The 14,779-nt window shown below is 44.7% G+C and overlaps 1 protein-coding gene across 3 annotated transcripts in view; it reads left to right on the plus strand.

Moving 5' to 3' along the window:
- Window positions 1–207: 207 nt before the first annotated feature.
- Window positions 208–14,779, plus strand: part of ube3c (ubiquitin protein ligase E3C) — an 88,210-nt gene continuing 73,638 nt past the window's right edge. The window contains exons 1-7 of one of the 3 annotated variants that reach the window (XM_062994491.1): window positions 208–288; window positions 7,773–7,877; window positions 7,980–8,033; window positions 8,130–8,204; window positions 11,156–11,302; window positions 12,027–12,142; window positions 14,230–14,390. In XM_062994491.1, the coding sequence (XP_062850561.1) occupies window positions 7,812–7,877; window positions 7,980–8,033; window positions 8,130–8,204; window positions 11,156–11,302; window positions 12,027–12,142; window positions 14,230–14,390 (619 nt within the window). In that variant the 5' untranslated portion in view covers window positions 208–288; window positions 7,773–7,811. Of the gene's footprint in view, window positions 289–2,526; window positions 2,537–7,599; window positions 7,878–7,979; window positions 8,034–8,129; window positions 8,205–11,155; window positions 11,303–12,026; window positions 12,143–14,229; window positions 14,391–14,779 lie in introns of those variants that run through there. The other 2 variants (XM_062994490.1, XM_062994489.1) reach the window with 2 other exon arrangements.

The following is a 14,779-nucleotide window of genomic DNA, read 5'->3' on the forward strand; positions in this document are numbered from 1 at the left end:
AAATTATAGCACAAATAGTGTGGGTACTGTTGAGACATACTGTTTAGTAGGGTAGTATGCAGTGCTCAAAGTTACACTGACACTTCACCCGTCAATCACCACGTTCCAGCCAATAGGATCCGAGTATTCCAGACTCCGTCCAATAGGATGTAAGGATTTGTACTAGTAGGCGGGACTACGCTTCTGTTGTGCTTCTGGAAACTACCAGCTGAGAGACGGAGAAAAAGCGACTCAGTTTTTGTTTCGTTTCTCTCCGCTGTTTGTCTGAATGAGCGTCCAGTAAAGCAGGTAAACCTCTTTAAAATTCTGTTCATTTCATCCGCTTTCACGTCGAAATGTCTAAAACGAGGGTCTGTGAGACGGAAACCGTTGAGAGGAGCGACCGTTTGGAGTTAACGCGAGAACGCGCTAGCTGAACTATGCTAAGCTAACTAGCTCTTTCATGAGTTACGCAAAGATGTCAGTCAGACGTCGTTTTTAAATTTCAGCTCCCATATTCGAATGTCCAAATATCCTAAATAAAGAGAACAGAGCGGGTAAACGATGGTATGTGTGGTAACACACAGGACGCTGAGTCATTAGCTAGGTAAGTGGCGAACACAGAACGCGGTCTGTGTTCCCTACACATGCGCACTACCTAGGGAGGCGAGTAGTGACACTTCGCTCCCTATCTAGTGCCCTACTTTAGTAGTGATACGGTATTTGGGATACAGCCCTCGTGTTTAGCCCCATGCTATGTGTGTATGTCTTTTTTTTGACACAATCAGAAGCATCTTGATGCAGATGTATGGGCACAGAGTGAACAGAAATGAACCTGTAATGCGAATTAAAGGGAAACGGTCACGTCTGACTCGTTTTTTTAGGAATGTACAGTGTCAGAGCTTAAAGGAAATTCGTGCATTTATACAAGACAGCCGGTGAAAAGGGGAACAGTGACGTCACTGTGTCTCTAAATCATTTACATTTATGGCATTTGGCAGACGCCTTTATAGAAAGCAACATACAGTACTGTGACAGTATACAGTCTAAGCAATTGAGGGTTAAGGGCCTTGCTCAAGGGCCCAACAGCACCAACCTATGACACTTTGTCTCCGTCTTCTAACATCCGAAATCTTGGTGTAATTTTTGATAGCAACCTCTCTTTTGACCGCCATGTAAATCACATCACCAAAACTGCTTTCTTTCATCTAAAAAACATAGCACGTCTACGTCCATCACTCTCCTTTTCTGCCGCCGAAACCTTGATTCATGCTTTTATTACATCCAGAATTGATTATTGCAATAGTATCCTTTATGGTACATCTAACAAAATCCTAAAAAAACTTCAGTATATCCAGAATTCAGCTGCTCGCCTCCTTACTCATACTCGCTCCCGTGATCATATTACACCTGTTCTACAAAAACTTCATTGGCTTCCCGTTGCTCAACGCATTCAATTCAAAATTCTTCTATTCACTCACAAAGCTCTCCATAATCAGGCCCCATCCTACCTCACCGACCTGCTCCATCAGCACATTCCCTCCCGTAGCCTTCGCTCTTCTGAGGCTAACCTACTGTCCATACCCTCTAGGACCAAGCACCGGACCTGGGGTGACAGGGCCTTTTCCATAGCTGCTCCATCTTTATGGAATGCTCTCCCCAAACACCTACGAGATTGTCCTGACCTGTCCAAATTCAAGTCACTTCTCAAAACTCATCTATTCAGAGTGGCATTTAACTTGTAACAACACAAAATAAATGCTTTTATTTTTGCTATTCTTTTTAATAGTTTTTATACTTAGATCACGACAGAAATGTGAAGTCCTAGATCCTAAAACTTGTAAAGTTTTCAGTTTCCTGATTGCATGTAAATCTGTCCTGTTTCTGTCTAATTTTAAGAAATTGTTCTATATTTGTTGTTCTCTCTCATAATTTAGCTAATTTTTAATGAACTGTCTTATGCTGCTCTCTTTGTTTTTATCTTAATTATTCTTGATGTTGTTGTACTATTTTGATTTTGTACTATGATTTGTATGGTGTATGTACGTATTTGTTTTGATTATTTGTCTTATGTAAAGCGTCTTTGAGTATCTTGAAAAGCGCTATATAAATAAAATGTATTATTATTATTATTATTAACCTGGCAGTGGTGGGGCTTGAACCAGTGACCTTCTGATTACTAGTCCCAGTACCTTTAAGAAGAAGAAGATATACTTTATTTGTCATATATACATATACAGCTGGACAGTACAATGAGATTCTTTCTTCGCATATCCCAGCTTGTTTGGAAGCTGGGGTCAGAGCGCAGGGTCAGCCATCGTACGCATATGGAGCAGACAGGGTTAAGGGCCTTGCTCAAGGACCCAACAGTGGCTGCATAGCAGAGCTATGTCCAACTATTTACCACTATGGTCAGTGTGTCACCATAGTCCGGGAGGGTCCGTGGTTCATCAGTAAGAAGCCTATGAAGAGGTCTATGGTTCACGAATTGACATCATTGGTGTGTCAGGATAAATGACTTGAAAGAGCATCACATGACACCTTTATGATTAATATGGTCTGTTTCTGTTTAAATACATAAGGATTTACGTACCTCACTCACATTTACTTTTTAATTCAGTCTAGTTTTGCATTTCCCCCCTATTTTCCCTCACAATTTAGGCATATCCAGTTCACCAGTTGCTGCAGACCCCCCTTGACACAGAGAATGCCTTTATTTGTCATTTATAAATGTATTTATATTAACATATACATATACAGGTGTACAGTACAGCTCTTCCTTCCTTGCTCAAGGGCTCAGCAGAGACAGGATTCGAACCCTCAACCTTCAGATTGATAGCCCAAAGCTCTACCACTAGGCTACCGAGGAACCTCGGTCAGCCCAACATTTCATAGATCCCTCACCCTCACATGCACCAGTGCTACCAAACGGTCATTGCTCTAATTGTCCACCTTTCTTGCAGACTATCGTGTCTGTCCGGGTGCTCCAATGATCAATAGCCCAGGTGAGATTTAAAATCGGATCCCATCAGTGGTTGGCTGGCACGTTGACCGTTAGACTGTTGCGCCCTCAAAGTGCCACCTACATTAACAGCGTTTAGCAGATGCCTTTCTCCATCAAGGATGCACGTGCACCCGGCCGTCCACACGATGATGCCCGCATGACGGCATTGAAGGCTGTTATGACCGGACTTGTGGAAGAACTCAGAAGACATTATGACATTGATTGCATTGTCGAGGGGCTAGTCTGCTTCAGGTGACGGGAGAAACAGGGCGCTGGAATGACAATGGCGTAGTAAAGTGACTTGATTTCATCCACAGTAGAATTTTAGACGCCATAGCCTTTATGTTCTCAGGCATTAGTGAGTCTTGTCTCTACTTGGATCACGGCCACTGGGTACTTACCACGGCTGCCTGTGACCCACTTGCTGTTTCGGAGATACAATCCAATTCAATTCAAAGAGCTTTATTAGCATGACTGTTGAAGAGGTTACAGTATTGCTAAAGCATTGGAAAGATGTTTATATAATTATACAAGACTAAACAACTTTAGGAGAAATATTAAATTTTAGATGATAATAAAACAGACGCATAAAAAGGAAATTAGAATAAAGGCAGATGTAGAAGAATAAAGATGCAACATTGTCTCTGTGTGGGTCCATCAGGGTTGTTCCTGTGTTTGGTTGTATCAGTCCGTGTCTCTCAGATTGTGGCAGGCAGATACGTACTGAGCTGCTACTGTGCTGCTCTTCTTCTCCTCTCCCAACATGATGAAGAGTTTCTGGGTGTTGGTGAGGGAGCAGAATTCAGGGTGAAGTTTTTGGAATTTTTGGTAGTACACCTCCCGTATGTGAGTGTATTTTGGACACTCAGTTAGGAAGTGCAGCTCGGTCTCGGTGGTGTTGGTGTTGCACTGTGTACACACTCTTAGTTCTGTGGGGAGCCAGGAGTTCCTGTAGCGTCCGGTCTCGATGGCCAGCTTGTGAGCACTGAGTCTGTACCTGGTCAGTGTGGTTCTGAGTCTGGTGTCAGTCACTGTACTCAGGTAATCGGCTACAGTGTGGATTTAGGGTGGAATAGCACCGCATTTTACTCTGTGCTTGTGTTTGGCTTCTCCAATAACTCAGGTACTTTTCTTTTTGAAATGCTACAATTTTACTCATGTTGATTGATTTCAGGGGAGGCTGGTCCTGATGCGGTGCGGTGCCTGTGTGTGTTTGTTTAGAGTCTGTGTGTGTCTGTGTGATGTGTGTTTTTGTAGAGTCTGTGTGTGTTTGTGTAGAGTCTGTGTGTGTCTGTGTGTAGTCTGTTTGTATAGAGTTTGTGTGTGTTTTTGTAGAGTCTGTGTGTGTTCGTGTAGAGTCTGTGTGTGTCTGTGTAGAGTCTGTGTGTGTCTGTGTGATGTGTGTTTTTGTAGAGTCTGTGTATGTTTTTGTAGAGTTTGTGTGTTTTTGTAGTCTGTGTGTGTTCGTGTAGAGTCTGTGTGTCTGTGTGATGTGTGTTTTTGTAGAGTCTGTGTGTGTCTGTGTGATGTGTGTTTTTGTAGAGTCTGTGTGTGTCTGTGTGATGTGTGTTTTTGTAGAGTCTGTGTGTGTCTGTGTGATGTGTGTTTTTGTAGAGTCTGTGTGTGTCTGTGTGATGTGTGTTTTTGTAGAGTCTGTGTGTGTTTTTGTAGAGTCTGTGTGTGTTCGTGTAGAGTCTGTGTGTGTCTGTGTGATGTGTGTTTTTGTAGAGTCTGTGTGTGTCTGTGTGATGTGTGTTTTTGTAGAGTCTGTGTGTGTTTTTGTAGAGTCTGTGTGTGTTCGTGTAGAGTCTGTGTGTGTCTGTGTGATGTGTGTTTTTGTAGAGTCTGTGTGTTTTTGTAGAGTCTGTGTGTGTTCGTGTAGAGTCTGTGTGTGTTTTTGTAGAGTCTGTGTGTGTTCGTGTAGAGTCTGTGTGTGTTTTTGTAGAGTCTGTGTGTGTTCGTGTAGAGTCTGTGTGATGTGTGTTTTTGTAGAGTCTGTGTGTGTCTGTGTGATGTGTGTTTTTGTAGAGTCTGTGTGTGTCTGTGTGATGTGTGTTTTTGTAGAGTCTGTGTGTGTCTGTGTGATGTGTGTTTTTGTAGAGTCTGTGTGTGTTTTTGTAGAGTCTGTGTGTGTTCGTGTAGAGTCTGTGTGTGTCTGTGTGATGTGTGTTTTTGTAGAGTCTGTGTGTGTCTGTGTGATGTGTGTTTTTGTAGAGTCTGTGTGTTTTTGTAGAGTCTGTGTGTGTTCGTGTAGAGTCTGTGTGTGTCTGTGTGATGTGTGTTTTTGTAGAGTCTGTGTGTGTTTTTGTAGAGTCTGTGTGTGTTCGTGTAGAGTCTGTGTGTGTTTTTGTAGAGTCTGTGTGTGTTCGTGTAGAGTCTGTGTGTGTTTTTGTAGAGTCTGTGTGTGTTCGTGTAGAGTCTGTGTGTGTCTGTGTGATGTGTGTTTTTGTAGAGTCTGTGTGTGTCTGTGTGATGTGTGTTTTTGTAGAGTCTGTGTGTGTCTGTGTGATGTGTGTTTTTGTAGAGTCTGTGTGTGTCTGTGTGATGTGTGTTTGTAGAGTCTGTGTGTTTTTGTAGAGTCTGTGTGTGTTCGTGTAGAGTCTGTGTGTGTCTGTGTGATGTGTGTTTTTGTAGAGTCTGTGTGTGTCTGTGTGATGTGTGTTTTTGTAGAGTCTGTGTGTGTTTTTGTAGAGTCTGTGTGTGTTCGTGTAGTCTGTGTGTGTTCGTGTAGTCTGTGTGTGTCTGTGTGATGTGTGTTTTTGTAGAGTCTGTGTGTGTTCGTGTAGAGTCTGTGTGTGTCTGTGTGATGTGTGTTTTTGTAGAGTCTGTGTGTGTTTTTGTAGTCTGTGTGTGTTCGTGTAGTCTGTGTGTGTCTGTGTGATGTGTGTTTTTGTAGAGTCTGTGTGTGTTCGTGTAGAGTCTGTGTGTGTCTGTGTGTAGTCTGTGTGATGTGTGTTTTTGTAGTCTGTGTGTGTTCGTGTAGAGTCTGTGTGATGTGTGTTTTTGTAGAGTCTGTGTGTGTTTTTGTAGTCTGTGTGTGTTCGTGTAGAGTCTGTGTGATGTGTGTTTTTGTAGAGTCTGTGTGTGTTTTTGTAGAGTCTGTGTGTGTTTTTGTAGAGTCTGTGTGTGTTCGTGTAGAGTCTGTGTGATGTGTGTTTTTGTAGAGTCTGTGTGTGTCTGTGTGATGTGTGTTTTTGTAGAGTCTGTGTGTGTTCGTGTAGAGTCTGTGTGTGTCTGTGTGATGTGTGTTTTTGTAGAGTTTGTGTGTGTTTTTGTAGAGTCTGTGTGTGTTCGTGTAGAGTCTGTGTGATGTGTGTTTTTGTAGAGTCTGTGTGTCTGTGTGATGTGTGTTTTTGTAGAGTCTGTGTGTGTTTGTGTAGAGTCTGTTTGTATAGAGTTTGTGTGTGTTTTTGTAGAGTCTGTGTGTGTCTGTGTGATGTGTGTTTTTGTAGAGTCTGTGTGTGTTTTTGTAGAGTCTGTGTGTGTTCGTGTAGAGTCTGTGTGTGTTCGTGTAGAGTCTGTGTGATGTGTGTTTTTGTAGTCTGTGTGTTTTTGTAGTCTGTGTGTGTTCGTGTAGAGTCTGTGTGTGTTCGTGTAGAGTCTGTGTGTGTTTTTGTAGAGTCTGTGTGTGTTTTTGTAGAGTCTGTGTGTGTTCGTGTAGTCTGTGTGTGTCTGTGTAGAGTCTGTGTGTGTTTGTGTAGAGTCTGTGTGTGTTTGTGTAGAGTCTGTGTGTGTTTGTGTAGAGTCTGTGTGTGTTTGTGTAGAGTCTGTGTGTGTTTGTGTAGAGTCTGTGTGTGTTTGTGTAGTGTCTGTGTGTGTAGAGTCTGTTTGTGTAGTTTGTATGTGTTCGTGTAGTCTGTGTGTGTCTGTTTGATGTGTGTTTGTGTAGAGTCTTTGTGTGTTTGTGTAGAGTCTTTGTGTGTTTGTGTAGAGTCTGTGTGTGTTTGTGTAGAGTCTGTGTGTGTTTGTGTAGTGTCTGTGTGTGTAGAGTCTGTTTGTGTAGTTTGTATGTGTTCGTGTAGTCTGTGTGTGTCTGTGTGATGTGTGTTTGTGTAGAGTCTTTGTGTGTTTGTGTAGAGTCTGTTTGTGTAGAGTCTGTGTGTGTTTGTGTAGAGTCTGTGTGTGTTTGTGTGGTATCTGTGTCATACATCAACCCAGTTGTCTGGTCCTTATCAAAGTCCCTCAGGTCCTGATGCTGATCAGATCTGCCGTATTCAAGATGCGAACTACGAGGAACCTCCATCAGCTCGACGTTTCATAGATCCCCCACCCTCACATACACCAGTGCTACCAAATGTCCACCTTCTCTGCAGACTATAGTGCCTGTCTGGGTGCTCCAATGGTCGATAGCCCAGCTGATCCAAAAAATATTTTCTGTTGGTCTGTACCAGACGCCATAGCCTTTATGTTCTCAGGCATTATTGAGTCTTGTCTCTCCTTGGATCACGGTCACTGTGTACTCAACATGGCTGCCTGTGACCCACTTGCTGCTTCGGAGAGACCTCAACCCTGTTATCTGGTCCTTATCAAAGATCTGCTGCATTCAAGCCTCTATCAGCCTGACATCCCTTACCCTCACGTGCACCAGTGTCAGCCAATATGCATTGCACCGCACATTCTGGAGGGTGGTTTTGCCACCCAGTTCCAAACCCATGGACATGATCATGAAGTTGCCGTATTAATGCCTCTGCTGTTGGTCACTGAACCGATGACTGTGATGTTTATTAGTTGCAGCCTTGAGCAAAGCTTTTCGTCTCTATGGCTTTCTGACATTGCCGCCTCTACGCAGGTCATTTTCCGACTGCAGCTCAATGGAAAGAGTCTAGCCATGTTTAGCTTCGAGGGAGATTTCAAGAGGACGCCCAAAGTGTCCCTTGGAGGGGCGAGTCGGAAGGTATGATATTCCTGTGCCCTCCTGATTTAAGAGTAATATCGTTGTCAGTGGTGGCTGGCGGTTTGTAAGAGAGTTGGCTTGTTTTATTTTATTTTTTTGCAGGAGGAGAAAGCATCTCTTCTTCATCGCACGCAGGAGGAGAGACGGAAGCGAGAGGTTTGTATTGTCTGGGATGTTGTAGTGGTAGTGGTGGTGTAGTGTAGAACGCCTGTTTTGGGAATATTATCTGGCTAATGTTGCTTTTTCTTACAGGATGAGCGGAAGAGGCTAAAAAATGCAATAACCATCCAGTCCTACATACGAGGCTTCCAGGAGAGAAAACGACAAGTAAGCACAGACGCCCCGACCGTCCGAGACCTCACCTCGTACAGTGAAACCTTCTCGCACGGCTGATTGTTCCTCATATAGCACCTCTTGAATTACTGTCTTCCTATCCCTCCCAATCTGATCGTATCGTATCGAATCCCCTGATTCTAACTTGCAGACCAAGGAGAGTCCCAGACTGTCACGCTTCCCTTTATTTAACATGAGAGCGATATTGCACTACTATTAGGGCTAGGCGATTTTCACGATTAATTCGGTTAATTCGCATGAACGTTTTCACCCGATGTTAGAAATGTGACAATCGCGATTGTTTACATACTTTATCTTTTAATGAAAATACCAACATGTCACGAAGCAGAAACTGAGCAGACGCTCGCGGAATATAAATCAGGGAAAGTTTCATATAAAAAGGGCGAAAACAGGGTACAAAACCAGGTAGAGTCCAAAACCAGAGGATAAACTACACAGTAAACGGAAGACAACAAGGGTTATACGCGGTAACGGTTAGATTCAGTAATAAGGAGCGCAAACACGATCGGCAAAACGAGACACAAACAGAAGAGTTTCATTAAGATTCACTGAATCAAATACCGCCGGACTGAATCAAAACACGGAGCCGATGAGCGCGATCAGGATTGGCTGGAAAGTAACGAGTTACATTTACTCGCGTTACTGTAATTGAGTCGTTTTTTGTGTACTTGTACTTTTTAAAGTAGATTTTACAGCCTGTAATTTTACTTTTACTTAAGTAAGTTTTGTACTAAGAATTGCAATTCGCTACATTTTAAATCACATCCGTTACTGAGTAAAGAAATCGCGTCTGGGAAACTGCTGCAGTGAATTCTGCGATAGGGAGTCGGATCTTTTGTCTCGGTTCCTTTTAAAGAGCCGTATGTATGTAACGACTCCCAAATGCGTGAATCGGTTCCTTTATTTTGGGCTTAAAGGGCCGTTCAATAGAATCGAATCATTCTACGACACATAATAGTGGTTAATACAGTTTGAAAGTTTTATGGGACTAAAATGACAACTTTTTGTAGTTTTTTTCCTAATGTAAGGAGGTTCTGCTGAACATTATTTAAAATAAAAGTTGTTTGTGAGCTATTTTTAGATATAGATAGATAAGGATATAGATAATTTAGATCTATTTTGTTTTAATTATTGTGATATCGTTATTGTTATAAAGTTTGAGTCCCTTAAAAGGATAATTATAGGTGGTGCTGTTACTATTTTTGCACTTCTGCAGCCTTTAATTATAATACAAAAAAAGAAATTTGAGTCTTATTTTAATTGCATTATACAAGAACAAAAAAAAAATCGAAATCGTAATCGACAATCGGGTATAATTTTAAAATAATCGAGATTTTTTTTTGTTGCAAAATCGCCCAGCCCTAACTACTACCCATTAAATCAGGCATCTCACATACAGGAGCCTCCACTGGCTAGCAGAAGCTGCAGTTACAGTAGTCAAGTCAAGGCAACTTTATTTATATAGCGCTTTTTACAATAGATATTGTCTCAAAGCAACTTTACAAAATCCAGGACCAACAGATAGAAAAACCCCTGTTGAGCAAGCCGAGGGCGACTGTGGCAAGGAAGAAACCTTGAGAGGAACCAGAATTACACAAATCATACAAACACAGAATTAAATGAACTAAAAGTTATAACTGGCAATAAGTAAATAAATTAATTAATAATAATAATAATAATAATAGAGTTGTTATTCGGTCTAGTCTTCAATAAAGTCTGTAGTGAGTTCTTGTCATTCTCGGTGCAGTTACTCCAGAGCCGTCACATCCGGCAGGAGCAGCACCGTCGTCACGGCAGTCTCGACTTCATTCCTTAACCTCGGACGGGTAAACGGGTTTCCATCAGAATGCCCTCGGGGTAAAGCCCTCAGTAGTAATACGTAACGTGTTTGACCTTTTGCTCCCTCCGTCAGGCCAATCAGGTCCGTGTGGGCGCCTGGTCAGTCAATAGCACAGCTGAGATTCAAACTGGAGAGCAAATCAAATCAAATCAAGGTTTATGTGTCACATACGTAGTCATACACAGTACAGCTGGCAGTGAGATGCTTAAGTGACCGCTCAGCCACGTTAGTTACAAAATCGTACAAATAGTCAAAATATATATTATACAAAAAATATGGAAATGTTTTTAAAATGTAGAAATGTAGAAAATTTGAAAAATGAAAAATATAATAAAATAAATAGATGCAATCAAAGTGAACAAGTGTGTAAAAGTGACAGACTGCAACATAATGCTATAGAGATGTGATTACTACACTCAAATACAAATCTATACATATACACATATATATAAAAACTATACATGCATATACTGTACTTACCGTATATACACATACATGTTCAGTTTTGTTCGACGAACACACCTGGTCATCAAAATGAGCGGACGAGGCAAGACCGGTGGTAAGGCTAGGGCTAAGGCCAAGACTCGTTCACCCCGTGCCGGCCTTCAGTTCCCCGTGGGCCGTGTAAGGGACAGTGGTGGCCTAGTGTGTAGAGCTTTGGGCTATCAACCGGAACATTGGCCGAAATCCAGGCTCTGCTTTGCAGCCACTGTTGGGCCCTTGAGCAAGGCCCTTAACCCTGTCTGCTCCGGGGGCGCTGTATGATGGCTGACCCTGCGCTCTGACCCCAGCTTCCAAACAAGCTGGGATATGCGAAGAAAGATATATATATATATATATAGTGGGAAATAGCACCGGCACATTAGCATTCCAGTGTCTGCACTCACTGTGTCTGCACTACGCCAAACTGGTAGCGACAAGCTCTCCTTGCCTTCTAGCGACTTCAGCTTCGTAGCAAACGTTACACTTCAGTCGGTTGACGTCAATCTAAGCTGCGGCTCAATGAGTGTGTTCACACACCTACAGTGTTGTAACTTAGCTTGTTTCTGTAAAGTGTGTGTGTCTGTGTTTCTACCACTTCCAGCACGGTGTTCAGAGGAGCCAGTTTGACCGCTGTGTTTGTGAGAGTCAGGGTTCGTCAGGTTTAACCCTCTCGGACGGCGCCCCTCTCAGCCTCCTCGCCCGGAAGCTGCTGTTCTTTTACCGCCACAGTGAGGACGCTCAACGACTGGTGCGTTTCATCTGGTTTATTATAATAAGCAAATAATAATAATAATTTTTTTAATTTATCAGCTCCACTTACCATATAGAAGCAGTTTGTAGTTCTACTGTACAATTACTGACTGTAGTCCATCTGTTTCTCTACATACCTTTTTAAACTTTCTTTTACTGTGTTCTTTAATGGTCAGGTATTATTTAGGTGGTGGATGATTCTCAGCACTGCAGTGACACTGACATGGTGCTGGTGTGTTAGTGTGTGTTGTGCTGGTATGAGTGGATCAGACACAGCAGCGCCGCTGGAGTTTTTAAACACCGTGTCCACTCACTGTCCACTCTATCAGACAGTCCTACCTAGTCGGTCCACCTTGCTCATCTTCTAGACCTTCATCAGTGGTCACAGGACGCTGCCCACGGGGCGCTGTTGGCTGGATGTTTTTGGTTGGTGGACTATTCTCAGTCCAGCAGTGACAGTGAGGTGTCCGATCCACTCATACCAGCACAACACGCACTAACACACCACCACCATCCACCACCTAAATAATACCTGCTCTGTGGGGGTCCTGACCGTTGAAGAACAGCATGAAAGCAGGTAAACAAAGCATGTAGAGAAACAGATGGACTACAGTCAGTAATTGTAGAACTACTATGGTACACACACAACTGTGGAGCTGGATACAGCTAAATGTGTGTGTAATGTATAAATATGTTATAATATCTGTGTGCTGGTGTTGCAGATCTGGCTGTGTCAGAGTGTCGTGAAGCACCACGCTCAGTATGTGAAGCTGCTGGCCGGACCGGACAGGACCACGTGCGTGTTCCAAATCAAGAGGCTCCTGGGACACTGCTGCAGGTAGCGAAGCCTCCTCAGACACTCGTACACGATCCCTACTAGAATGTGGCAACCCGATCTGGTTACCTCGGGCTTCGGGTTCGGCTTTCGGGCTCTCGATCACGTGTGAAACGCAAAGCTGTATGAATCAGCTCACATTGAGAAGATTGAGAGCAATCCAGCGTACACTGAACGGAACGCCCCGTATCGTGTAGCGTGTTACACTCGGCTTACAATAAAAGGTTTAATACTGGATTGTGTTATTTATGACCGCGGTCCATCTCTGTGTCAACAAGGTGAACATCCAAATCACTGAATTCAGGGGTTCCGATCACTTCCATGGCCACAGGTGTATAAAACCGAGCACCTGGACATGCAGACTGCTTCTACACACATCAGTGAGAGAACGGGTCGCTCTCAGGACCTCGGTGAATTCCAGCGTGGTACCGTGATGCCACCTGTGCAACAAGTCCAGTCGTGAAATGTCCTCACTACTGAATATTCCACAGTCGACCGTCAGTGCTGTTATAACAAAGTGGAAGCGATTGGGTGAAGTATGACAGGGCGGGGTCAGCGTAGTGCGCAGAGGTCACCGACTTTCTGCAGAGTCGATCGCTACAGACCTCCAAACTTCATGTGGCCTTCAGATGAGCTCAAGAACAATGTGTAGAGAGCTTCATGGAACGGGTTTCCATGGCCGAGCAGCTGCATCCGAGCCTCACATCACCGAGCGCAATGCGGAGCGTCGGATGCAGTGGTGTAAAGCACGCCGCCACCGGACTCTAGAGCGGTGGAGACGTGTTCTCTGGAGTGACGGATCACGCTTCTAATGGACGAGTCTGGGTTCGGCGGTCGCCGGGGGAACGGTACCCGTCTGACCGCATCGTGCCGAGTGTAGAGTGTGGTGGAGGGGGCATTATGGTGTGGGGGTGTTTTCAGGAGTCGGGCTCGACCCCTTAGTTCCAGTGAAAGGAACTCTTAATGCTTCAGCGTACCAAGAGATCTTGGTCAATTTCATGCTCCCGACTCTGTGGGAACAGTTTGGGGATGGCCCCTTCCTGTTCCAACATGACTGCGCACCAGTGCACGAAGCACAAGGTCCATAAAGACGTGGACGAGCCGGTCTGGTGTGGAAGAACTTGAGAGTCCTGACCTCAACCTGATAGATAGAACACCTTTGGGATGAATCAGAGCGGAGACTGTGAGCCAGAGCTTCTCGTCTAACATCTGACCTCACAAATGCGCTTCTGGAAGAACGGTCAGAAATTCCCATAAACACACTCCTAACCCTTGTGGAAAGCCTTCCCAGAAGAGTCGAAGCTGTTATAGCTGCGAAGGGTGGCGACATCATATTAAACCCTGTGGATTAATAATGGGAGTCACTCAGGTTCATGTAGATGTTGATGTTAGAAGCAGGAAAGACGACCGGGTCAGAGCATCTCCAAAACTGCAGCTCTTGTGGGGGTGTGTCCCGGTCTGCAGTGGTCAGTATCTATCAAAAGTGATACTTCAAGGAAGGAACGGCGGTAAACCGGCGACAGGGTCGTGGGCGGCCAAGACTCACAGTGAGCTACTGTAGCTCAGACTGCTGAAGAAGTTCATGCTGGTTCTGATCGACAGGGGTCAGAATACACGGTGCAGCATCACAGTTTTGTTGTGTGCGGAGCTGCATAGCCGCAGACCGGTCAGTCAGGAAGGTGGTCATAATGTTATGCCTGATCGGTGTCTGCACTAGTGTCGCTATGATGTCGTTGGAGTTCATCATGCAGCCCGACTCCATCGGTTGTGATTTTAACGTCGAGCGGTTCCGTCGCTTTTGGTTTAGAGCCGTAGCGCTTAAGCTGCATGTGGGCAGGGAAGTGGAACTTCTTAGAGAACCGGAGGACCCATCTGACCCTCCCTCCCTCAAACACGGTAAGTTGTAACTGTACGGACGCCTGGCCAGATCGGTGGCCAAAAACTCGGAAGCGCCACTTCTAGCGACAGCAACCGAGTGTGGGTGGGTGAGGGTGAGGTACAGATCAGGTAGAACCGCTGTTAGAACCTCATTTCCCACCTCGATGCTCCTCCCGTACGTCTCTAACCCCACCGCTCGGTGTCTCCCACAGGCTGCTGCAGGTACGCGAGGACGACGGCGTGAAGGTGGCCGTCCCCATGCGCATGCTGGAGGTCTTCTCTTCTGAGAGAACCTACCTGCCGCCCCTGCAGGACTCCGGCGCCGCCGCCGCCGCACTAACGGAGCAGATCTTGCACTATATGGTCCAGAAAGGTACTTCAAAGGCTAGAACCGTACCGCGCGATCCCGACGCTCCGTGGCCACACCCATTCCTGACAGGCGTATAAGATCGGAATCAAAAAAGTTGGGACATCTCTGTTATCTCACTATCTGTTCGTATGCCGTTATGTAGGGAGAGTCACGCACTGCTCTCCGTTATTCACCGTCTCCGTGCGCAAACGCCTGGATCAGCCAGCAGGGGCCGCTACTGCAGCTGTAACGAGGAATCGCTTCCACCAGCACCCCCTCCCTCAGACACAGCGTGCCCATGTAGGCGCCCAAGACTCACGTGCTGATTTCTAATTGGATGCCTCAAACACATTCCATAAAAGTTGGGACAGGGCTGGAAATTTTTCTGACCTCTTTTAACTGTACACTGTATG

Source organism: Trichomycterus rosablanca, chromosome 4 (genome assembly GCF_030014385.1).
Source record: "Trichomycterus rosablanca isolate fTriRos1 chromosome 4, fTriRos1.hap1, whole genome shotgun sequence".
NCBI lineage: Eukaryota > Metazoa > Chordata > Actinopteri > Siluriformes > Trichomycteridae > Trichomycterus > Trichomycterus rosablanca.